Genomic DNA, 26,808 nt, shown 5'->3' on the forward strand with positions numbered 1-26,808 from the left:
ACCTCAGCGATGACACCATCACCTCGCTGGTGGAATGCTTCAACGATCAGCATTGGGCTACAGGAACGTTACCAATATCCTGGAAGACAGCCGAGGTTCGGTTCATTCCGAAACCGAACAAACCCCTTAAACTGGATAATCTAAGACCGATATCGCTGACCTCGTGTTTGGGGAAACTCATAGAGAGGGTCATCAACACGAGACTGAGTAGATACTTAGAAGATAACAACCTCCTACCTAACACTCAATTCGGCTTTCGCCCACACCTATCAACACAGGACGCCCTGTTGTACTTGTACAAAGACCTCCTTGAGACACCTCCCAAGTCACAGACAAGGGCCATCCTGGCACTTGATTTGAAAGGAGCGTTCGATAACGTTCTACATAAAAATATCCTGCAAAGCCTCGCCGATACCAACTGTGGCGCAAGAACCTACAACTATATCAAAAACTTCTTATCAGCCAGGCAAGCCACTATAAACTTCGGTGGAATAAAATCAGATCTCATCACTCTAGGCCCGAGGGGAACTCCGCAAGGAGCGGTACTGTCACCCCTCTTGTTCAACTTAGCTATGAAAGATCTACCAGGCCTTCTTTCCGAAATTCCCGGCATCAAACACACATTGTATGCGGATGATATCACTGTCTGGTGCAACTCGGGGAGTGACGCCGAGATCGAGGAGCGTCTTCAAGCAGCAGCGGACACGGTGGCCCGGTACGCCAGGGAGAGAGGCCTCCAGTGTGCGCCGGAAAAGTCCGAGTTGCTAATTCTGAAGAACCCGAGGACACCCCTAGCACAGAACATCTCGGTGTATATAGAGAGCCACCCAGTACAGAAACCCACGGAGATCAAGATCCTAGGGCAGTATATCCCGCAGGGGCGACAGAACACCACCACAATGAAGAAGCTTACAACATCCACCGAGCAAATCCTCCGGATGATACATCGTATCCGAAATAAACACCATGGCATGAAGGAAAGGGACACCATTCGCTTGGTGCAAGCTTTCGTGATCTCGCGGATAATGTACGGGACGGCATTCCTTAACCTCTCCAGGTCGGAAATTGAAAAGTTGGAGACACTCATCAGGAAAGCCTACAAGACGGCCCTGGGGCTACCGAACTCCACGCCAACGGCCAAGCTCATGGCTCTAGGAGTACATAATACCCTCGAAGAGATGTGGGAAGCACAATGGCTCTCACAACTCAATAGGCTCGCACTTACAACACCCGGCAGAGAACTGCTCGAGAAGATCCATGTTAATCAGCCCTATACAATTGACCAAAGGGAAGAGGTCCCACGCGATGTGAGAAGACGCATCAACGTGTACCCCATTCCGCGGAATATGCATCCCGCATATAACATCGAGAGGAGGATAGCAAGAGGGGAAGCCCTGCAGAAGAAATGGGACAAGCAGACTAACACCCTTTACGTGGACGCAGCAGGACCACACAATGGAGTCATGACTATCGTAGTCTCAACGCCTGCGGGGTCGATGGTGAACTGCGCCTCGGTGAAAACATCTAACCCCACTCACGCAGAGGAGGCAGCTATTGCATTAGCTGTAGCATCTAACCCCAACGCCGTTGTGCTCACTGATTCTCAAAACGCCTGTCGCAACTTCAATTACGGATTAATTCATAAGTCAGGGTTGTCATTGCTAACTAAGCACCCACCCAACCAAGCATCAATCATCTGGTTTCCCGGTCACCTGGAACTACCAGGAGGAAACGAAGCCGCTCACAGGCATGCCCGAGCTCTTCTATACCGGGCGTCTCCCCCTGATGACCATAAAGGGTGCCGTGACCTGATAGGTTTAGCAGTGTATGCTGACAATCTCGCGCCATACAGAACAGCCAGAAAGGAGTACCCAACACCACACAAATCCCTCAATAAGTTAGAAGAGAACATCCTTAGGAGACTACAAACCAACACATACCCAACACCAGCTAAATTACACCTGTGGTACCCTACACTATACTCTCCGCAGTGCCCACACTGTGGAGAGGTAGCTAACCTCTACCATATGGTGTGGGCATGCCAATTTAATCCCTTAGTTGACCCCATTCCCAACCCCTCGGAGGAGCAGTGGGAGGCTATTCTGCTCAGCGATGATCCTGACCGTCAGCACTGGCTGGTGGGGAGGGCCAGCGCAGCAGCAGCAGCCAATGGACTACCGGACTAGGCGGCCCACCCACATGTTCTGAGAATACTGAATAAATAAAGATGTTTTCAAAAAAAAAAAAAAAAGCGGGGAGAGAACTGCGCCCTGAGGTGTGCCCCGCGTGCCGAACATAAATGGTCCGTGCTCCTTGTCTTGTATTTTGATGTATGGTTGTCGGTCTGTAAGGAATTGTCTTATATAATTGAACGTATTGCTGCCACAGTGTTTCACTTAGATGGGTCAGTATGACTTCGTGTGTGACGTTATCAAAAGCGCCTTTTAAGTCTAGGGCGAGTACAACCCGGTCATTGTGGGGGCGTTCGAATGGGTTGAGAATTTCTCTGTTAAGTTGGAGAAGGACATCCTGTGCGGATCTGTGTGGGCGAAATCCGAACATGGTGTCCGCGAAAGTGTGCCTGTGTTCAAGATACTCGGATAGCCGATCGCGCACCATAGTCTCCATTAGTTTGCCCACACAGGAGGTGAGAGAGATGGGGCGGAGGTTATCCGTGTCTATTGGTTTGCCAGCTTTCAGGATGAAAGTCACAAGTGCCGTTTTCCAATCGATGGTTAAGGGGGTTTCCCCTGTCCAGGTTGCGTTAATGTATTCGAGTAGGCACTATTACGTCGAGTCAGGCAGGTTCGCCAAAAGCTTGACGATGACCTTGTCCCGACCAGGCGCGGTGCCTCTCTTCATTTTGACTAGACTGGCCCGAAGATCGTGGAGCTGGAAAGGTTTGTCCAGCTCCGAGTTCTCCTTGCCTGCGTAGGAGTAGACCGATCCTCGGGGGTCTTGAGCTGTGCACAAGTAGCGGTCCCGGAGCGATTATGCCAGCTGCTTAGTGTTGCCTTTAAAGGAGTGGATTGCTCGGTGTAAATGTTTTCGGGTTTCGGTACGGGTCTGCGTAGGATTGATGAGAGCTCGAAAGAGCATCCATGTATTACGGCTAGACATTTGTCGGGCCGCTGTATTGCAACGATCCACCCAGTTCGAGTCAGCGAGCTGGGCCGTACTCGGCGGCTCGGTGGGTGATATCGGCAATACGTTCTTTAAGTTTGCGGTTGTGTTTCTGGCGACGCCAGCGGCGTGTAAGGCTGCGGCGAGCTTCCCAGAGGTGAATGAGGTGATTATCCACGTCCGTTATTGCATCTGTGAGTTGGATCTGCGTTTCATGTGTGCGAAGGTGTGACATCAGTGACCGGGACCAGTTGGTGTACCCTTGCTCTGCTATGGCAATGTTGGTAGTGGCGGGAAAATTTTGTCGGAAGGTAGTCCAATTAGGGATGTGGGCTTGTGTGGTAGGACGGTCGAGGGGGCGTGTGTAGATCGTGGTATTAAGAAGGCAGTGGTCGCTGCCCAGGGTTTCCTCGATGTTAACCCAGTCTGCGTGTCCTATGTTGCGAGTGAAGGTAAGATCCGGACACGTGTCCCGCGTCAAGGAGTTACCTACGCGTGTTGGGTAAACAGGGTCGGTGTGGAGGGTGAGGCCCAGTGTGGACACAAGCTCCGCCAGTTTGCGTCCTCGCACCTCCTCTTTACGGTACCCCCACAGCTGACTGGGGGCATTAAAGTCACCCAATATCAGGAGGGGGTCTCGACCCGCTGTCTTCAGCGCACGGCTAAAGATGTCTGCGGACGTCACTCGCTTTAGTTTGAGGGAGCAGTATATGTTCAGTATGTGCATGGGAGGATCTGAGCGGCGGAGGGGTAACATCGTTACCATGACATACGAATAGGGAAGTGTTAGGTCTAGATCCACTTCTGTGGCCGTGTATGATTTGTGTACGAACAGACAGGACTAGGGGTCTCGCTGGAACGTCGTGTAGTTTAATTTGGCCGGCTCCTGGAGGGCGACTACGCCGGGCAAAGTTTCGAGTGTTTCTAAGTAGAGGCGTAGACTCGCGCGTTTTTGGCGGTTCCTGAAGCCCCTACAGTTCCATTGCGTTACCAATAATGATTGACATGATTTGGGGGGGGGGGGGGGGGGGCTGCTGGTTAGGCTGTCCCGCCATGAGTGATATTTAGTGAGACTGGTACAGACGCCACACCGGAGCCGGCACCTGAAGTAGGTGCGGGGCTGGAGTCCTCGTTATCCGAATCCGCAATAATTCGGGAGTATTTTGAGAGACGGGACATATGTTTAAGGTTCCCTGCTCGACGGCCTGTTTTTGTAAGACGGGACGTGTTTTTAAGGTTCCCAGCCCGACGGCTCGTGCCCCGCCGGGGTGGTGCAGTGGTAAGACGCCCGACTACTGCCCGGAATACCCGGGTTCGAACCCGACCTCGGCGGCTGCGTTTCGATGGAGGCGAAATGAAGTGGCGTCCGTGTGCTGTGCAATGTCAGCGCACGTTAAAGATCCCCAGGTGGTCGAAATTTCCGGAGTCCTCCACTACGGCGTCTCTCATAGCCTCAGTCGCTTTGGGACGTTAAACCCCACAAACCAACCGACGGCTCGTTCTGGGATGATCGTGCATATATTTGGAGACAGTTTCAGGAACCATTGACGATTTGGCTGCGACGCGGTCCATGGCGGCCTCCACCATGTTTTGCAGTTGAGAGGAGAGACGCGCCTCCATAGCGGCCATAGCTGACGCAAACGCGGCCGGCAGCTCCAGCTCACTCTCCATGGCGTCTGAGCTCTGGGGACTCGACGCGGCTGTGAGTTTGGCTTCCAAATTTTGAATTCTAGCGAGCAATTGCTCGTTCTGTGCCCTGAGCAGCTCAATTTGTTTGCGGCGTCTACGCCGGTGACCGCGGGAGGGAAGGAAGGTGAGAAGGGATAGGAGAGGAGGCAACCCCTGCCCAGCTGCTCACCTGCTTATGTTGCGGCGCGGAGGCATGGGCGCCGGCAGCGCCGTTTGTCTGAAGCAAGGAGGTTGTCTGAAGGGCCGGGAAGTGTCTGTCATTCTTGCCGCTTGGAGGCGGTGGGGGCGCCTTCTTCTTGTCTTTCGATGACGTCAGGTTACGGGAGGAAGAATCGTTGACGTCACTGTCACGTGAGCCGGCGGCGCAGTTGCCAAGGTAGATATACAATGGTAGCGAAGGTTCTATAGACGCCCATTGGTCCAAAAAATGGCGGCTCATGGGCACCGCCATATTGGGGGGCAACTACGTATAAGTGACGTTGAATGATGTCACGCATACGTATGTTTTTAGCGCGAATTTTAAAGTGGTCTTTTTATACAACCCGAATTTTCAAGCCGGTATCTCATGAAGGTTGCCTTTCAGTGCGCACCAACCTTTGCCAGTCAAATGTGCTCGAGTTCCTGCTAGTTATGGCCTTGCTAATGTGCAATTCGGAACCCAATGAAAGTTACTGGCAAAGAAGGCAGCATAGAAAGGCAGCAACACTTTCAGGCGCTGGCTTACCTTGGCTGGCTAAGAATGCAATCATGCATGATTCGTAGTGGAAACCTTGGTGGAAATACTGCTGCTAGTACTTTTGAGTACAAGGTATGATGCACAAAACACAGGCTCAAGTGCACAGTTACAGTGATAAAGCACACCAACAAAAAATACGCGTCACAGGCAGCTCAAGCAGTAGTTTATTAAGCTGGCTATTCATCTCAATGGTCACAGTGCGGATAGAAAAAAGCCCCGCAGTTCCACGAACGTTGCCAGGTAGGAAATTGAAAAGCATAGAAGACAGTGCTAAGACAGCTTCAATTGAGGCAAACATGACATGACATAAGTAGGCGCATCAACACGGGTCGCAGCCTTTTTGACGACAGATACGCAGACGGTTCGAAGTGCTTGGAACAAACCCGCAAGTCTCGCAGCTACCATGGTGTCTTCTTCTCCAGGCTGACGTTGTGGTAGAACTGCACCCACGCTCGGCACCTGGACGTGATGCAACATGCACGTTATTCACAATTGCGCCGTAAGGAATACTGCATACTCCAAACGCCAATGCGTCATTATTCCTGTCAATGCTAACTGCAGTACATTATATTTCCATTATATCTGAACTATGGTAGTAAATGCTCGCCCCAAGCTCTCAGCGCCTAAGAGTGCGGTTACGTACGCTCGTCCTCATGGCATGCTGGTAGCTATACTTTTCTATGGTTAAGATTGACGAGAATGAAGTGCGTTTAAAGTTACCCTAACGGTCATGCATATGCAGAATAGCAATAAGAAGACAGGCAGTAACTCCTGCTGAGTGAATTCAGTTAAAGCGCCCTCAAGGCCGCGCATATACACGTGGCTAAATTTTGATACTACCAGTTGCGAGGGTCAAATTGGCTTCGCGGTGTTGGAAAACTAAACAGTGTTGTGCTCAGACTTGTCAGGCAGCACAATTGGTTTTAAATTGGCCTTCCGGTCAGTGGCATGCGCGTGGTTGCTCCCGAGAGCCCGGTATCAAGTTAACGCTGGTGATAGCCGGCTGCATGAAACTCACCATAAATCAGACAAATGATGGGCCTCTTTCGCACAGCTCATTGCCCTGTAGTGTAGTACATAAATATCCCCGAAAAAATGAAGCCACGTGCGCACGAACTGGTTACAGAAACAGCAGCGAACAGCCCAACGAAAGCATTCGGAGCATACCTAGAGCAGACGCCTTGTAGCAGACGACACTGACAAGAGCTCACCTGTGAAAGTCCAGCGGGAAGCGGTGTAGCTTGACACCGACGGCACTGTCCATGCTGTCGCAATGTGCCACGGCGCATCGTTTCTTCACACACCGCGAGCTCATCTTGAAATAAAGCGCTAAGCGCTTCAAAAGAACAGCGCGAAGCGTGCAAAGACGGAAAAAGACTTCGCACTGGCCGCACGTCGAAGGAAACGACAAAAACCGAGAAAACTGCCGCAGCGGTGCGGCGGGGTGCAAATTTTACAAAACGGTGATAGGACGGTTGTGATTACTGATCTCGAGCCGGGCATCCTGAAGAGTGAAGTTGAATGGGCCTTAGCCAGCCTTGCTAAGAACAAAGCTAGCGGAATTGATGGTATTCCAGCTGAGTTGCTTCAAAACCTCAACCACGACGCTGTTAACACACTGCATACATTATGTCAAAAGATTTGGACAACCCTGCAGTGGCCACAGGATTGGAGGAGGTCAGTTTACATCCCCATTCCAAAGAAAGGCAGTGCCAAAGATTGTTCCAACTACCGCACGATCGCGCTTATTTCGCATGCTAGCAAGGTGATGTTAAAAATCCTGCAAGGTAGGCTGCAGCAGTATGTGGATCGTGAGCTTCCGGACGTGCAAGCTGGGTTTCGCAAGGGCAGAGGAACTAGAGACGAAATTGCCAACCTTCGCTGGATCATGGAAAAAGCAAGAGAGTTCCAGAAACCCATTTACTTCTGCTTTATTGATTATGCGAAAGCGTTTGACTGCGTAGATCACAGCAGATTGTGGCAAGCTCTCCAAGAGATGGGAGTTCCAATTCACCTCATCTGTCTCCTCAGGAACCTTTATGAAGGGCAAGAGGCCACAGTCAGAACTGGGCATGGTCTTACTGATTGGTTTCCGATTGAGAAAGGAGTGAGGCAAGGCTGCATACTGTCGCCCTGCCTATTTAACCTTTATGCAGAGTGCATCATGAGGAAGGCCGGTCTGGACGAGTCTTCAGCTGGAGTGAAGATTGCTGGAAAACGTATCAACAACCTTAGATATGCGGATGATACCACTTTAATGGCAGAAAGTGAAGTGGAACTCAAGAGACTTCTGATGCGCGTACAAGAAGAGAGTGAGAAGTTTGGGCTTAAACTGAACATTAAAAAGACGAAGATCATGGCGTCTTGCCCTATCAAGTCCTGGAGCATCAATGGACAAGAAGTGGAAGCTGTGACAGATTTTCTGTTCTTGGGCGCCAAGATTACCTCGGAAGGAGACTGCAGCCATGAAATTAGGAGACGCCTGCTTCTGGGAAAGAGAGCAATAATGGTTAGCCTTGACCGCCTAGTAAAGAGCAGAGACATTAGTCTGCCAACCAAGATCCGTATAACCCGTGCTATGGTCTTTCCAGTTGTGATGTATGGATGCGAGAGTTGGACTGTGAAAAAGGCTGACCGCCTAAGAATTGACGCGTTTGAATTGTGGTGCTGGCGAAGACTCTTAAGAGTTCCTTGGACTGCCAGAAGATCAAATCAGTCGATATTGTCGACCATAAACCCTGACTGCTCGTTGGAGGGTCAAATTCTAAAGTTAAAGCTCAGCTACTTTGGTCATCTGATGAGAAGAGAGGAGTCGCTGGAGAAAGATTTGATGTTGGGAAAGGTTGAGGGTTGCCGGAGAAGGGGTAGGCAGCGAACGCGATGGTTAGATGGCATTCTCGAGGCATTGCAGATGAAGCTATGTGATGCTAAGAAGATAGTGAGAGACCGGAAAGCGTGGCGTGACATGGTCCATAGGGTCACGAAGAGTCGGACACGACTGAACGCCTGAACTGAACTGAACTGACAGAGACGCGACGCGCAAGGACGACGAAAACTTCGCAAAAGGGGCATTTCGAGACTGGCGATAAGAAACCGCTTCGTGAGCTCCCGCGTCTGGGTGCCGAAACAAGGCCTGTAAAGTCAAGCTGCAAATGCACCGCACACTCATCAACAGGGGGCGTAACAAGAACGTTGCAAAAAATTAAAAATGCGGAGTAATGTTTTGCTAAAATAGTTTACCTATTTTATAAAACGTGGCATTAAAATATTTATTTCTTTATGTTGTTTTATAGCGTTTTTATTTGTGCTTTTGAATTTCATTATCTAAGTGTTTCGCCCCCCCCCCCCCCCCCCCAAAGTGGCTGTGCTGCTGTCGCGCTAGACCGTTTTTGGGCCCAGCCTTCGCTACCGTTGTATATATACCTATATACCTTGCGGTTGCCGCGTTCCGCGCTGTCATTGGCTCCGCGAGTGGCGTGACCTTGCTTTTTGCCAGGTGTGTCCGTTTTCAAGACGCCACGTTGCCGAGGCTTGTTTCTGGGCGTCCGAAGTCTTGGAAATTTTGCCGTGCAATCCTGTGAGCCCGTGGGGTGGGCCAAGCCGCAGATTACACACGATGGTTTACATTCATGTGGAGCTGGACCTTCTGGAGTAAGCTCCACACATTGACCACACAGGCCGCACTTTGAGGGGTTCGGGGCAGGACACGTGTCTGCCCGGTGCCCGATAGTACCGCACCTCCCACACGCCGGCACAGTACGCTTGTATTCACGCACGACAGCCAGTTCCGAATTGTAATGCACAAAACGCGGCACCACCTTCCCCACAAAAGTGAGAACCGCGACGTTCGTCTTTCCCAACTTGCGTGCTTCTGCGAGCTCGCCACTGCACTTTCTCTTTCAGGGTGTTGTTCTGGGTGCTCCTGGTTTCAGGGTGCTCCTGGTTGGCCACAGAGATCACACCTCGGCAGATTTCGCCGGTCTGTTTCAAATGTCCACGCATAGGGAGGGGTCCCTTGTCGGTATCCAAGTTGAAGTCGCGAATTAGGCGGTCCGCTGTGGGTGGGTCCTTGGTTCCCACTACAAGATTTTGGCCCATGCCGAGATGATATTGAGAGTGGCTCCCGCCTGCTTGCCAAGGTAGGCGGTGAGCGCCACTCCCAGTTCGCATGTTGGAACACACTCCGCAAGTTCGCCGTGACGCGGGGCTTGAGGATTACCACGTCTTGGGGGTGTGGGTGTGGCATGGGTCGTGGACGCCATTGCATGCCTGCTGCAATTTTCGGTTGGACAGCAGTTTGGACAGGACGGGCGTGGGGCTGCGCGCCAGCGTCCTTGTTGGCTTGAGGTTGGGAAGCCGTGGACGTGTCGGCCGCCATCTTGCGTCCGCTTCTGGACTGGAAGCGGCTTTGTACAAGTTTGAAAAGGTTCTCATTCTCAAGGGGCTGTGAGACTGAAGAACCAGTATCTTGGACCGTCGAAATGGTGGACCATGACATTTTGAACGGATCATAGCCGCGATGCACGGGTGAAACTCAGCCCCTAATCGGTGAAATTGGGGCCCACCTGGATAGAACTGGTGGCTCCAGATGTCGGGTCACTTGCGTGATGCAGTCGCTCTGATTTCTTCAAGGGTCGAGTTGCTGTGCCACGATCACAAGCGAAAAATCACGGAGCCGATGCACCATGCGTCCGCTTGCGTGAAGCAACGCGTTCGCGGAGGGGGCGAAACGAAGAGGCGTCCGTGTGCTGTGCGATGTCAGCGCACGTTAAAGATCCCCAGGTGATCGAAATTTCTCAGTAGCCCTCAACTACTGCTCCTCTTTCTCTCTTTCCATTTTCAATCCCACCTTCCTCCCTTCCGCTACGGCGCGGTTCGGGTATCTACAGAAACAAGTGTGACAGATACTGTGCATTTCCCTTCCTGTGAACCAATTATTATTATTATAGGCAGTGGAGGTGGCTCAGCTACAGAGCCAGTAGCAATTAAGCGCGTGCATTTTCTTTTCCTTCTTCATTCAGTCACAACAACAACAGAACAGGCCCGTGCATTTTCTTTGCCCTCTTCCTACATCCACAACAACACAACGACATCGCACAGCACACGGACCAACGTTTAAGGATCTATATAAACGATGACACGGACGCCACTTCGTTTCACCTCCATCGAAACGCAGCCGCCGGCTGAGGCGAAACGAAGTGGCGTCCGTGTGCTGTAAGTGCACGCTAAAAATCTCCAGGTGGTCGAAATTACTCCGGAGACATCTTCACGTGATCCATACTGACTTTTGACGCCACAGCCATCCTTCGGTTGGTGAAACCGGCGCCAAAACAGAATGAGAAGAAATTCAAAATTATTTCGCGGCTTGTAGGCGAATATCACGTGATGATTGATATACAATAATGGCTTCCCATCAATACACAGATGAAACACGCAACGAAAATTTTAGGCTTGTTTGTTCAGATTAGAGCACCTGATTAGCTCTGGTCGCTGCGTGCCGAGCAGCTCAGTGACGACGCGTTTTCGAACGCGGAATGATTTTGTTTTCAAAGCGAAACGAACAGGCGATCGTGTGCTGCGCGGTCAGCGCGCGTTAAAGATCCCCAGGTGGTAGAAATTACTCCGCAGCCCTCCACTGCGGCTCCACTTTCTCCCTTTCCACTTTCACTCCCATTTTTCTCCCTTCCCTTACGGCACGGCTCAGGTGTCCACAGAAACAAGCGTGACAGATACAGCGTCTTTCCCTTCCTGTGAACCTATTATTATTATTATTATTATTATTATTATTATTATTATTATTATTATTATTATTATTATTATTATTATTATTATTATTATTATTATTTTGCTCGCGTTGCTGTGCCGGCAGCCTCCGCTTTATTTTTCTTAGCTCTCCGGCGGCTGCGCAAGTCACACTGTGCGTGACTAAGCCAAGGAAAACCTGCTAATGCCCCGCCGTGGCCCGTGAGCAAACGCGCTTGCCAGAGCGCCCGACGTCACGCCAGCATCATCAGTCGTCGTATCCGCGAGCACACGCAAACGGAGCGTTATAAGTATAATATTACGTTTGCCCACAAAAGTTTTCAGAATATCGAAATCACAGGAAAATCGAATCTTCTCGCTGCTCAGAGGTCACGCGAGGAGGTCCAAAACTTACCCTTTGATTCGCGGTTGCATGATTACAGCTGTTCAGCGATTAGGCATTGACTCTCGCGTTCCGCAAACATTCGTGAGCAGCTGTGGTGATGGTGAAAATGTTTTGATTGACAGTTTGCGAGCGGGATTTATTTGTGCAGAGCCCCTGTATTCTTCGGTGCTCTCTCGAGGTGTTCCTGGCCCCCTGATGCTTTTGCCGGATAAAGCTGCCTCCCATCTCTCAGTCGTTAGCTGAATTTCTGGGTTTTCTGCTTTTGCCCGTGACCCCGCCTTCAGTGACTATGATTTTTTAACTGCTGGCTCTGTGACAAGTCTCTTACTTGACCCGCAGCATCTGCATAGCCTGGGCCCGGCGTAGGCATTTTCTTTATGGTTGCGGCGCACAAAAATATCATGGGCAAACAGAGAAGACAGTGTCTTTTCTGTCTGCCCTTGTTTGCTTTTATTTGTGCGCTATGATCGTATAATTATGTGTAACACACAGGTGCACGAGTTTTTCGCTTTTTGAATGATGTTAGGCATAGCAATTTCACTCTTGACGGTCACCTGGAAGTTGCGACCAAAAATGCTGTATGAAGTCTTGAAATGCAATAATAGCCGTCACGTCCACGACTTCTTCTGTATTCTAGTCCAGTCAGGGGCAACCACTATTGTAGAATATGAGCTACTTCTAACTTGCTCAATATAGCGTACGTGAAGGGGCTTTTATGGGACGCCGGCTTGCCATGGTTTAGACGCCGGCCAATCGAATGTCATCATGACCAGTCATGACGTCTTGGAGCATTACAAGTCGCATATATTCCCTTTGAGCGTCATGTATGTCACATTTTTCAACGTTTATCGTGATAAGCCTCATGAGTGTTTCTTGAAACGGGGCGGTAGCATTGAGTTCGCATCTCCATGCTTTGGGCACCTTCATCTAAGAAATAACGCATAGACTTCGCCGTGCGCATGCTCAGACGCTATTTCAGAGCGAGCGGCATCATACGCCCGCGTTCCATATACCCATTTTACCAGTTTAACCCGAGTGACTCTTGCGTGCAGGGTTCCTCGCCTCAGTGTGTATTCAGCGTTGCTGCATGGTTTAGCGCGCGTCCATTAATTAGTTAAAATTAGGGATTGGGCTTTCTCTTCATCTTATCGTGCCTGTAACAAAATTTATTCTATGGTTTTGTTTCAAAATTTGATTGATCCTGTCTGACGAAAGCGCTCGTGCACACAAACTAGTGCACGTTGTCAGCACCAGTTGACTACTTTTATTGCGAAAGCAATACTACTTTCACTTTTCAGCCCTACACGTAGCGAAGCGCTAGCTACCATATTGACCTGTAGCGTGACCTTTGGCGCGCCGTCAAGCACAGCTGTGCAAAAACAGGGGCCCCAACTCTCGCCGTCAACTCGCGAGGCGGTAGCTACCAAATGCATGGCCTCCGAGATCACCCTCGCGCGCGTTTCTCTCCGGCCGTTCCAATCGGCGCGCGCCCCAGCCAAATGTTGTAAGTTCGTCAGTTCCTCCAGGCGCCACCAGGCGGCAGTGCGCGCCTATGCGTCGATGCATCGTTAGACACCTTAGCGCGTGTACATTGACGAAAAATTTGTTACGAGCGTGCCACGTAGCCTTTCATTTTTAGCTGGTTTTTCAGCAAAGACTGACCGCAAGGTGTGTCCAAAATGTTTCACAATTTAAGTGTTGTGTTTGCTACCGAGCGGAGTGTTGATGTTCTTGCTGTGTTCACATAATGCGTTCCGTTCTACTTAGAATTTACGCATTGTGCTCGAGTAGATAGTTTTCTTTGCTTGTCAAACAGTTACTCGTCAAGACTACTTCGTGTAGGTGGTAGTCTTTGAGTGCCTAACGGTCACTCGTGAAGCCGGCAGTCGACCAACGTTACGAGCGTGTGCTCGAGTGGTCAAAGGCATGCATGTTTCTCAGCAGCAAGGTCTTGTTGCAGTTTGGTGAACTGATGAGACATTCGTTTTCCTCCCCATTTTTAATCCTGAGGCTTCTGCGCTTGCTTGCAAATATAACAAATTCCAGTGGAGCGTAGATCGCTACATTCCATGTGTAGCGTACATGTCGCTAGCTTATGTTGCTTACTTCGAGAGGTGCTCTCTTCTAGCTTTGTGCACCAAGAGATGACCACGCCACTGAAACAACGAAGATAATCTTAAAAACGTTGCTTAGGCCACAGCTAATCAACGCAGGAAGAATAGTAATTGATCAAGCAGCTTACCGGAAAAAAAAAAAAAAACCTGCTGAGCAAGATAAGAGCTGCGTGTTTAGTCTGGCGAGTTTTATCTTTGCGAATAGAAAACTACGCAAGTAGTCATCATGTGGTGATTGAACTTGGTAAATAACGAAATGTTTGTGTGTACTTGATTGTGCTTGCCCATATTGTTTTTCTCTTTGTCCACCTCATGAGTTTTGCAAATAAAGGAACATGTACGTCTTTTTTAAATTGCTCACAGTGTCTGCCTCGTAATTTTGTTCAGAAAGTGGCTAGTATCATTACAACCGGCGGATGTTTAGTGCCAATAATGTTCTGATAAGTTTCGCATATCATTGAAAGTTAATGAAAAATTGCTAACTAGTGTGGCAGGCGTGTATGATAGTGTCATTCTATAGTCATCATAATTCGTTTGAACTAACCCATTTGCTCTGCTTGGCCCTCTGCATGTATTGGCATAGGAGTAAAAATAAAAAATAAAAGCACTGCACCCAGTCTGTAGCATATACAAACAAGTGAAAACAAGAAATAAGCTGAAATTCGCGTGATTATCTTCTCCTCACTTTCGATCGTATAAGCTCATCCGTTTTTAACGGGATCATTTCCGAAAACCTCGCATATACTCATATGACGGCAGAGGTGCCTGAACGGGCCCCGATTACCCTTCACCTTTATCGAACTTTTTTTTTATTACGCAAGCTTGCCATAAGGCATATTATAAAAGCACGCATAAATCGTTTTCCGTAAGGACTCTATCGAACTTGCGTGCTTACGATCTTCCAAGGCTGCTTTAAAACCGTGCGAGAAAAAAAAAAAGAGCTATCGCGACATGCATCTAAGTAAGCAAAAATCATGTGGCTGTGGCGGAACCATTTAGAGAACTGCATTCGTGCGATGGATGTTTATGCAAGTCGCCGCACTCGTAAATACTGTATTTAGCGAGTTAATGAACTCGCAAATGTACGGCGTGTATATACACACTGACAAAAAAAAAGAGTAAAGACGCGGGACCGCAGCAGAGAGCGCCAGAGCACGCATGCATGCTTCGGGCAGGCATGCAGCTTCGGGTAGTCTCTGCCTAACTTTGCGCACGTGGGCCTTATATTATTTGTATTTTAACGATAGCGAAATTGTTGGCTGCCGTCTTGCCCGTGGCATTTTAAAGCTGGCAGCTCGACTGTGGTACGAGCGCAAGCTGAGAAAACTCGTGTTTCATAGTTTGCGCCAAGCTGCGGCAGAACACTTGATGCATAGGTGGCGAGCGCCGCGGTGCGGCGAAAGACGCTGCTACGCCCCTTTTCCAACTTACGCTCTCTCCGGCCGATTGGAACGGCCGGAGAGAAACGTGCGCGCGGAGGTCATCTCGGGGGTCATGCAAAACGCAGCCTAACTCCCGCTCCCTCCGTGAGGGAGCGCTACAGCCGGAGTGACGTCATCCCATCTGCCGCAAAAACAGGGGCCCCAACTCGCGCCGTCAACTTGCGAGGCGGTAGCTACCAACCGCGGCCTAACTCCCGCTCCCTCCGTGAGGGAGCGCTACAGCAGTAGTGACGTCATCCCATCTGCGGCAAAAACAAGGCCCCCAACTCGCGCTGTCAACTCGCGAGGCGGTAGCTACCAACCGCGGCCTAACTCCCACTCCTACCGCAGCTGCAGCCGGGGGTGCAACGTTCGATACTATAGGAGGTGGCCTAGCGGCAGGTGGAACCAACGCAGTCTCCAGGGATGCTTTCATTTCTGCTGGCGTAAAGAATGCCGGTTGCAGCCGGTGCCGGAGCGGCAGTTGTACATTCTGCCTTAATCTCATCCACAACGAAGTATATCGTTGCAGCCACGGCACTCCTTGCCTCGCTACTAGTTATACATAGAACAAACAGGTAGCACCCCGCAATAAACAATAGTTGAATCATGTGCCGATGACCAGAGTGAATCACTGCATAACCATAAGCATAACCACAAGCACCACAACCAGCTACAGCACCAGCTGAACCTAGGCGTAGCCATAGCTATTGATTTCGCAATTACCAGGCATAACCAAGCTAAGCCACTGCCATTTTTTTTCGCCATGACATCGCTTGACTATTTGAAAAGGCTCTGGTCGCCGCTAGAAATACACACACTGGAGAGCTTTAGAATAGGGGGACCCTATTGGTTAGGGTAATAGGGTAATTACGGGGCGCGAGTGCGCATGCCCAGAGTGATTATCGCAACCCTCGCCTATTCATCGCAACTCTCCGCGCGTGCGCATTCTCGCCCCATTATTACCATAAAAATCTCATACATGGGTTGTAAGTGAGTAAGTAAGTGCTTTATTTTCCGTTTGCAAAATATAGTTGAGAACGGACAAGTTCGAGGAAAAAAGCTGCGGAAACAGCTTGACATGGTCCTAAAACCCGTTTGTTGGCAGCAGCAGCCGTGCGGAATGGCAATGCTTTCAATAATGAACTCATTCTAAACTCATAAAAATCTCGTATTTCATTCAAAATATCATTTAACGGTGCAGCGGTGGCGTAGCGGTAGAACATCCGCTTCGCATGCAAGAGGACCGGGGCTCAAATCCCGGTGCCGCGCAATTCTCCACCGGATGAAAAAAACAAACCGCGTGTCGATGGAATTGCATAAACAGGTTTGGGGTGCGACCTGATGCCGGTGAACACCTCCGGCAACGCACTCCCTCACCAGAACAGGAGTTGGCCACCCTGGTGCAGTAATTGGCCGCAACCTCCTATGATAAGCTCCATAAAACCCCAGCCCTCAGTCACCGGCGGCTGCGGAACAACTGACCACGGCGGCGGTCAGACCTGTGACGCAGCAGGGGGTGCTAAGAAAGCCTGGCTCCGCTGGACAGGCCGCCATTGGAAACTGACCCTGGCAACGTTTAATGCTAGAACCCTAGCTAGTGAAGCTAGTTTAGCAGTGCTGTTAGAGGAACTAGAGGGCATGAATTGGGATGTCATAGGGCTTAGTGAGGTTAGGAGGCCGAATGAGGCATATACTATACTGAAGGATGGGCATGTACTGTGTTATCGAGGTTTACCAGAGAGGCGACAACTAGGAGTAGGTTTCCTTGTCAATAAGTATATAGCGTGTAATATAGATGAATTCTATAGTATTAATGAGAGGGCTGCAGGCATCGTAATTAGGCTTAATAAGCGGTATAAACTGAAGGTTGTACAAGCCTATGCACCTACATGTAGTTATGATGACCAGGCAGTTGAAAGCTTCTATGAAGATGTAGAATCGGCAATGCGAAAAGTAAAGACTCAGTATACTGTACTAATGGGCGACTTCAGTGCCAAGGTAGGGAAAAAACAGGCAGGAGACCAGGCAGTAGGTGACTATGGCATTGGTTCTAGGAATAGCAGGGGGGAGTTCCTAGTTGAGTTTGCAGAGCGCAATAACTCAAGAATCATGAATACCTTCTTCAGCAAACGGAAGAACCGGAAATGGACATGGAAAAGTCCTAACGGGGAGACTAAAAACGAAATCGACTTCATAATGTGTTCAACCCCCGCCATTAATCAATATGTAGAGGTAATCGGGAAAGTGCGATGCAGTGACCACAGGATGGTGAGGTCCCGAATTAGCCTAAATCTGAAGAAGGAACGCAACAGATTAGTGAGAAAGAAACCCATCAACGAATTAGCGGTGAGGGAGAGGGCAGAAGAGTTCAGGATCTCGCTACAGAATAGGTATTCAGCTCTAAAAGAGGATGGCGACATTACCCTAGAGGCAAGGAACAATAATTTCCATTACTGAGTGCGAGGTAGAAGTAGGCGGTAGGATAGTTAGAGAGGATACCGGTAAGCTGTCTAAGGAGACGAGAGATTTGATTAAGAAACGCCAGAGTATGAAAACTTCCAATCCAACAGACCAGATCGAATTGGCCGAGATATCAAAGCTAATCAATAAGCGCAAGGTGGCCGATATAAGGAAGTATAACATGGAGAAAATTGAGCATGCTGTAAAGAACGGGGGAAGCCTTATAGCGGTAAAGAAGAAATTGGGCATGGGCAAAAACCAGATGTATGCGGTAAGGGACAAGGCGGGCAACGTCATCACTAATATGGAAAAGATAGTCAAAGTAGCCGAGAAGTTCTATACAGATCTCTACAGTAGCCAAAGTAGTCAGGACCGTAATGAGATTGGCGGTAGGGAAAAACAGTCAGACGTTCCACCAGTGACGAAGGACGAGGTCCAGAAAGCACTAGAAACTATGAAAAGGGGGAAATCAGCTGGAGAGGATCAGATAACTACAGATTTGCTGAAGGACGGGGGGGATATCGTGCTAGAAAAACTGGCCTGTATACGCAGTGCCTGGTGTCATCGACGGTACCGGAACCATGGAAAAATGCAAACATTATCCTCATTCACAAGAAAGGGGACTCTAAGGACCTTAAAAATTACAGACCAATCAGCTTACTGTCTGTTACGTATAAGGTATTTACTAAGGTAATCGCTAATAGAATCAGGACAGCCTTAGACTACAATCAAGCAAAGGATCAAGCAGGGTTTCGGAAACGGTACTCTAGTATCGATCATAGCCATACCATCAATCAGGTGATAGAAAAATGCTCGGAATATAACCAGCCCTTATACATAGCATTCATTGATTACGAAAAAGCATTTGACTCAGTTGAAACCTCGGCGGTGATGCAGGCATTGCGAAATCAGGGGGTAGACGAGCCGTACGTGAAAGTGCTGGAAGATATATATAGTGGCTGCACAGCAACCATATTTCTGCATAAAGAAAGTAACAAAATTCCCATAAAGAAAGGTGTTAGGCAAGGAGACACAATCTCCCCAGTACTATTCACAGCTTGTTTAGAGGAAGTATTCAGAGACTTGGAATGGGAGCAGTTAGGGATAAGGGTAGATGGAGAATACCTCAGTAATCTGCGATTTGCTGATGACATTGCCTTGCTAAGCAACTCGGGGGATGAACTGCAAATAATGATTGATGACCTAGACAGGAAAAGTAGAAAGGTAGGCTTGAAAATCAATATGCAGAAGACTAAGGTAATGTTCAACAGCCTCGGGAAGGAACAGCAGTTTACATTAGGTAGCGAAATACAGGAAGTAGTAGGCGAATATGTCTACTTGGGACAGGTAGTAACCGCAGATCCGGACCACGAAAAGGAAATAAGAAGAATAAGATTGGGATGGAGCGCATTTGTCAAGCACTCGCAGATTATGACTAGCAGCTTACCGGTATCGCTCAAGAGGAAAGTATACAACAGTTGCATCTTGCCTGTACTCACCTATGAGGCTGAAACGTGGAGGCTAACCAAGAGAGTTCTACTTAAGTTGAGGACAACCCCAGAGGGCTATGGAACGAAAAATGGTAGGGGTAACATTAAGAGATAGAAAGCGTGCAGAGTGGGTCAGAGAAATAACTCAAGTTACCGACATTCTAGTAGAAATTAAGAAGAAGAAATGGACATGGGCAAGACATGTAGTGCGAAGAGAGGATAACCGATGGTCGCTGAGAGTAACAAACTGGATTCCAAGGGAAGGAAAGCGTAGCAAGGGGCGGCAGAAAGCTAGGTGGGCGGATGAGATTAAGAAGTTCGCAGGGGTCAAGTGGATGCAGCTAGCACAGAACCGGGCTAAGTGGAGAAATATGGGAGAGGCCTTCGCCCTGCAGTGGGTATAATCAGGCTGATGATGATGATGATGATCATTTAACGCATGAGAAATATAAGATTGTATGACATTTGTATGAGTTTAGTATGAGAAATCTGTATGGAGGTTATTGAGACTCAATATTTTTTTCACTAAGGCAACGCCATTGACTTGCCCGTATGATCTGGGAGCTGCATAAGATGGGGAATGAACAGTCCGCGGTCATGATAACGGATCTGCGTCGCAGGTACGACCCAGCGACGGACGAGTGGACGAGTGTGGCGGGCCTCTCGCTGGCTCGCTACGGCTTGGGCGCGGCGGTGGTGCGTCGGCGGTTGTACGCCGTGGGCGGCTGTGATAGCGCCACCAAGTTCGGCCTCGTCGAGCGCTACTGCCCCGAGGAGGATCGGTGGGACATCGTTGCGCCGCTCAAGGTGCCCCGCAGCGGAGCAGGCAAGTAACAAGTTCTTAGTTCGACGCCCCTAATGTAGTCCTGGCGGGCTCCAGGCTCCAGCACATATGCATTGCTGGGCATCAAGCGGTCCTGACGTCATTCAGCCGCTCCTCAACACGAAAAAGGTTTGGTTTGTTCGATGGAGGCGAAACGAAGAGGCGTCTGTGTACTGTGCGATATCAGCTCACGTTAAAGATCCCCAGTTGGTCGAAATTACTCCGTAGCCCTCTTTCCACTTTCACTCCCACCTTCCTCCCGTCCCTTACGGCGCGGTTCAGGTGTCCACAGAAACAAGTGTGACAGATACTGCGCCTTTCCTTTCCCGTGAACCAATTATTATTTATTATTGTGAAAAAGGTTTGGTTTGTGGGGTTTGCCCCGCCGGGGTGGTGCAGTGGTAAGACGCCCGACTACTGTCCGGAGTTCCCGGGCTCGAACCCGAACACGGCGGCTTTCGATGGAGGCGAAACGAAGTTGCGTCCGTGTGCTGTGCAATGTCAGTGCACGTTAAAGTTCCCAAGGACGCGGGATCGAATCCCGGCCTCGGCGGCAGCTTTTCGATGGAGGCGAAAAGCAAGGCACCCGTGTGCTGTACGATGTCAGTCAACACCACCTAGTGTCAGTGCACGTTAAAGAACCCCAGGTGGTCGAAATTTCCGGAGTCCTCCACTACGGCGTCTCTCATAGCCTAAGTCGCTTTGGGACGTTAAACCCCACAAACCAACCAGTGCACGTTAAAGATCCCGAGGTGGTCGAAATTACTCCGAAGCCCTCCACTACGGCTCCCCTTTCTCTCTTTCCACTTTCACTCCCACCTTCATCCATTCCCTTACAACAACGCAGGCGGGTAGGGAAATCCTGTCAAAACTAGGGCTATGGCAGGCACTAAGAACTTCTGAGATCAAATCACAAATTCCGACATCCACAAGAAACAACATCTATGTGAACCCGATACCCAAGCACATGCACCATGAGTTACAAAAGGGTCGAAGGAAAGCCAGAGTCAAATCATTGGAAAAACAATTGTCTAAAGACGCGGAAGTTGTCTACGTGGACATAGGGGCTTACGGCGAACCTGGAAAGTTCACAATAGCTGCAGTTGACCACAAGAAGAGGCCAATTATTCAGGCTTCAATCTCTGCCAAGGATCCTGCGGAAGCGGAATCACTGGCAATAGCCATCACCATAAAAACACAAGGCAACCAAAATAAGTCATCACACGTAGTGACGGACTCCCAACTAGCCTGCAGGGACTACCTGGCCGGAAAACCTCACAAAAGAGCGTGTGCAATATTACGTTCCATCTCCCAGACGCACACAATTACATGGACACCTGGACACGAAGGCCTAGAAGGAAATGAGGTAGCGAATGATCTAGCCCGAGCTCTCACAAACCGGGCGGATCCCCATCCCTACCTCACCCCTCTCCTAGGACCCTACGGCGACAGGCTGGAACACCTACGGTTAGAAAGAAGAATTCTCTCACCACCACACAAACAACTTCCTTCCTCGGACGCTATAGACTGGAGAAAAATACAAACAAACACATTCCCTAATCTTCAAATTTTAAATAAGATAAGCCCAACAAAATACACGAGTTACTGTCCTTGGTGCGGTGCAAGCCCCACACTCTATCACATCTCTTGGGAATGCCAGGACAAACCTGATCCAACGTTAATAGTGCCATGCCCGACACACGAGCAGTGGGAGGCGGCCCTGACCAGCGACAACCTGGACCAGCAAGCCTGGATTATCCAGCTAGTCCGCAAGTCAGCTGCTGCCAGCGGAGCCCTGGACTAGGGGCACCGACCACCCAGCTCCTGCGAATTTTTACTGATTATATGCTCATTAAAAGTTCTCTCTCTCTCTCTCTCTCTCTCTCTCTCTCTCTCTCTCTCTCTCTCTCTCTCTCTCTCTCTCTCTCTCTCTCTCTCCCTTACGGCTCGGTTCAGGTGTCCACATAGCAAGTGTGACAGTCACTGCGCCTTTCCTTTCCTGTGAACCAATTATTATTATTATTATTATTATTATTATTATTATTATTATTATTATTATTATTATTATTATTATTATTATTATTATTGCTATTATTATTATTTATTGTGGGGTTTAACGTCCCAAAGGGGCGGCCGATGACGGAAGAAACCGACAGTAACTTAAAACCAAGGGAATGCCAATGTGTTTCTATAAATGGAGATGTTGATTGAGGAAAAAGTAATGGGCGCTCATTCATAGTGTGTGGAGTCTGTGTTAAAAGCATTGAGTTTTGCATTTCGCTTTTGCATTGATCGCTTTCATTGCATCTTGAAATTGTTGTTGTTGCGACTGTAGGAAGAAGGAAAAGAATATGCACGGGCCTGCTACTGGCTTTGTAGCTGAGCTACTTCCGCTGCCTCGTGCGTACAGAGGAGAAAATAGAGAAGAAAAAGAAGAGGGAGAGAAAAAGACGAGCGTCGCAACAGCCGTCATGTGCCACCGAAACGGTTGCGGGGGCAATGATGGCCTACGACAGGTACCACCGCCGGTGGCAGGCGAGCCGTCGCCACAAACGGCGGGGGCCTACCATTTCCAGCCCCATAGGCCAAGAGCAGCCTGGAAATTGTCGCTGTTGCCGAAGCCATTGCATTTTGGTTCGCTGAGTTCTCCGGGCAACCGCGCGCCCCTTCTGTAGTCATAGGGCAGCAGTTTGGACATCTGCAGGCTATGAACGCCAGTGAAAAGAAAATGGAGAAGAGGGGCACTTAACCTCCGTCCCCTGGCAAGCTGATTCAGATTTAACCCTAGCATTTGAAAGGAGAGGCCCTAGTTAGTAGCTCGTGCCTTATCGGCCATGTCATAGGATCGCGTGGCGTGGTAACCCTACAACCAATCAGTGCCCGCAAATGTGGCCTGCCAACTACACCTGCCAGAGCCCGTAAATTTACAACGCTTTTCCCCTTCTTTATTGCAATTTCTTGACAAATTCAGCAGAACACACAGGAAAGCATTCACCGACAACTAGGCGGAGTCTGTTATATTAAAATTCCCATGACTGAAAATGCTGTCATGCACACCACAATAAGTTCAACGGTCATAAATTTACAGTGCCGACTCCAGATTTTCTGCATAATATAATTAGTTCACAGGAAAGACGCAGTATCTGTCACATTTGTTCTGTGGACACTTAAACCGCGCCGTACAGGAAGTGAGGAAGGTGGGAGTGGAAAATGAGAAAGGGGTGCCGTAGTAGAGGGTTCCAGAGTAATTTCGACCGCCTGGAGATCTAACGGGGATCTTCTTTATATGTTCATATTCTATTGCTCAATGAACAAGTGTTTTGAAATTTTTATTTGCTATCTTCATTCTGTACACTGATGGCCCTTCCTGATTGGACCGTAAAGGCTTGCAGTATTGAATAAATAAATACATGCGCCTTCCAGATGGAGCCGCTAGTCCGGGGCCCCACCGGTGCCCACCAAGTTAGCTCGTGCCACCAGTCATTTCTGACCAGTAGCCTTGGGGTCAGAATAATGCTAACTGTGGAAAGGCATCACTCGGACTATTGTTTCGCTTTCGGAGTTTATCGTCTAAATGAGTACCGCGCTCATGAAAAAGACGAGTTTGTCTCTTGGTTGCAAGGAGAGAGATTTACTTGGCTGAAATTATTTCCTAAGCCAAATTACTACTCACCATCCCTTAGACATCCCCAGTGCTCAAATACATACAACGGTTTATTTAATGCGCTTTTGCCTATTAGAAGCAAACATGTCCTGTGCATGCTTAAATAAAAGACACGCCTCTAGCATAAGTACTAAAAACAGTGTCATTAAATATTACAAGGCATTAAATTACGTCACCTGTAGAAAGCCACTGTTTGTAAATATATAACTGGTCCTGCAGCTATCATCCATTGACTATGCCGGTTAATTTTTAAACATCTTAAACAGCTTGTTCGCTCGAAACGTCCTCGGCATCGTATATTAATAATAATAATAATAATAATAATAATAATAATAATAATAATAATAATAATAATAATAATAATAATAATAATAATAATAATAATAATAATAATAATAATAATAATAATAATTGGTTCACAGGAAAGGAAAGGTGCAATATTTGTCACACTTTTTGTGGACACTTTAACCGCGCCGTAAGGCAGTCTAGGTGGCATTGCGTAAGGGAAGGGAGGAAGGTGGGAGTGAAACCGGAAAGAGAGAAAGAGGAGCCGTAATTGGAGGGCTCCGGAGTAATTTCCGCACCTGGGGATCTTTGACGTGCACTGACATCGCACAGCACACGGACGCTTCTTTGTTTTGCCTCCATCAAAACTATAGTGAGCTAGAATATTACTATAATCGAAACGCAGCCGCCGGCGGTGGGGATCGAACCCGGGTACCCCAGCACATAAAATGGCCAGCGAAAAAAAAAAAAAACAACGGAGGCAAAGGAACAACACTGCTCCTCCGGGGTGATACAGTGGTAAGACGCCCGACTACTGTCTGGAATACCCGTGTTCGAACCCGACCTCGGCGGCTGCGTTTCGATGGAGGCGAGACGAAAAGGCGTCCGTGTGCTGTGCGATGTCAGCGCGCGTTAAAGATCCCCAGGTGGTCGAAATTACTCCGTAGCCCTCCACTACGGCTCCTCTTCCTCTCTTTCCACGTTAAAACTCTCACCTTCCTTTCTTCCCTCACGGCGCGGTTCAGGTGTCCACAGACACAAGTGTGACAGATACTGCGCCTTTCCATTCCTGTGAACCAATTATTAATAGCGAAGGAACACAAAACGACAGCGCGGGCGCGCGGTGGGGCATCTTACCAACTGCCGCTGCAGGGCCGTAAGAAACGTCGTATGATGGCAACTTGTGATGCTTGTAATTCTAGTGACTGATGATTGCTTGAGGTGTGATGTGATAGGCTGGTTTAGTTTGTTGGGTTTAACGTCCCAAAGCAACTCAGGCTATGAGAGACGCCGTAGTGGAGGACACCGGAAATTTCGACCACTTGGGGTTCTTTAACGTGCACTGACATCGCACAGCAAACGGGCGCCTTTGCTGTTCGCCTCCATCGAAAAGCGACCGCCGAGGCTGGGATTCGATTCCGCACTCTTGGGAACACTAGTCGAGCGCCGTAACCACTGCGCCACCCCGGCGGGGCATATGATAGGCGATGACATTCCCACCTTCCTTCCTTCCCTTACGGCGTGGTTCAAGTGTCCACAGAAAAAGTGTAACAGCTACTGCGCCTTTCCTTTCCTGTGAATCAATTATTATGTTGGTCAGCGGCCTTATTGGCTCCCAATTACACACTTAATTGGCTCCAATCAATTACGTTATTAATTCATATTGTTACGTGGAAACTCGATGTATTTACAGTCTATTTACAACAGCCTCAAGTGGCATAACAGCAAGCAGCAACACGGAACCAGTCCCACTTAGTCATCACCTTGTCCCTCCCGCGAGGCAAGAGAGGGAAACACGTCTTCCTCATCGCGTAACATGACCCCCCGGCTGTGTAAGCGTCATCCCGGCGCTAATCTGGCGAAGAAGACATCACGTATGGCTTCAGGCGCGAAAAAAACTGATTTATTTATTTATTTATTTATTTATTTATTTATTTATTTATTTATTTATAGGAAGGGAAAGGCGCGGTAACTGTCTCACATGGACAATGTCAGTAGTGGGGCGAGAGGATCGAGGAGGACGCGGGCACAAGTGGGGCAAGTTCATACGTCACGTCAGTTACTTGGCGCACCACCCGATAAGGGCCACTATAGGGGACGAAAGTTTCTCAGAGAGGCCAATGCGGCGTGCAGGAGACCATAAAAGAACCAAGGACCCAGGGTCATAGGTTACGTGCCGATGTCGCCTATCGTAGGCAGACTTCTGAGAAGTCTGAGGCAAGGAGCCGACTGCGGGCTACTTGGCGCGCTTCAGTGGCTTGCGCAATGGCGTCACTTGCGTAGGTAGTTATGGGGCGGCCAGCAGGAGGAATTAGCGTGTCCAAAGGTAAAGCGGGATGCCTGCCAAAGAGCAGGAAGAAGGGTGAATAGCCAGTCGTGTCGTGCTTGGAAGAATTGTAAGCAAAGGTCACATATGGAAGAGCGAGGTCCCAGTCATGGTGATCAGGCGATACATACATGTATAACATGTCCGTAAGTGTGCGGTTGAAGCGCTCGGTAAGGCCGTTGGTTTGAGGATGGTACGCGATCGCGAGCTTATGCTTCGTAGAACATGAGCGCAGGATGTCTTAAACATCTCGGGACAGAAGGTAGCGGCCGCGGTCGGTGATTAATTGACGAGGAGCGCCGTGATGGAGAATGACGCTGTGTAGAAGAAAGTCAGCGACATCCGTAGCGCGGCTCGTGGGTAAAGCTCGTGTGATGGCATAACGTGTTGCATAATCGGTTGCCACTGCGATCCATTTGTGATCCGACCGTGAAGTCGGGAAGGGCCGGGCCAAGAAGGTCAAGTCCAGCACGACAAAATGGTTCCAGGGGCACGTCAACAGGTTGGAGAAGGCCAGCTGGTGGCCGCGATGGTTTTTTGCTACGCTGACACGTGTCGCAGGCTGCGATGTAGTGCCGGATGCTGCGGTATAGTCCCGGCCAAAAAAGAAAAAGCGTCGCCGTACCCGGTCGTAAGTGCGAGACACACCGAGATGGCCAGCTGTGGGCAGGTCGTGGAGTTCTTTAATAACAGAGCAGCGGAGCTTTTTGGGAATCACCAAGAGGAGAGGAGGGCCGTCATAATGAAAGTTACGGCGGTAGAGCACTCCATCCTTTACAACAAAACGTTGCAGAGAAGAATCTGT

General features: G+C 49.2%; 1 protein-coding gene across 4 annotated transcripts in view; it reads left to right on the forward strand.

The window, feature by feature from the left end:
* Nucleotides 1-26,808, forward strand: part of LOC146182547 (kelch-like ECH-associated protein 1) — an 81,914-nt gene that overhangs the window by 41,418 nt on the left and 13,688 nt on the right. For all 4 annotated transcript variants that reach the window (XM_084577674.1, XM_084577670.1, XM_084577672.1 and 1 more), the window contains one exon: nt 19,805-20,010. In XM_084577674.1, coding sequence (XP_084433800.1) covers nt 19,805-20,010 — 206 coding nt within the window. The remainder of the gene's footprint in view (nt 1-19,804; nt 20,011-26,808) is intronic.

The sequence above is a fragment of the Amblyomma maculatum genome, chromosome 8, assembly GCF_055883805.1.
Source record: "Amblyomma maculatum isolate TAMU_Amacu chromosome 8, ASM5588380v1, whole genome shotgun sequence".
In the NCBI taxonomy this organism is placed as follows: Eukaryota; Metazoa; Arthropoda; class Arachnida; order Ixodida; family Ixodidae; genus Amblyomma; species Amblyomma maculatum.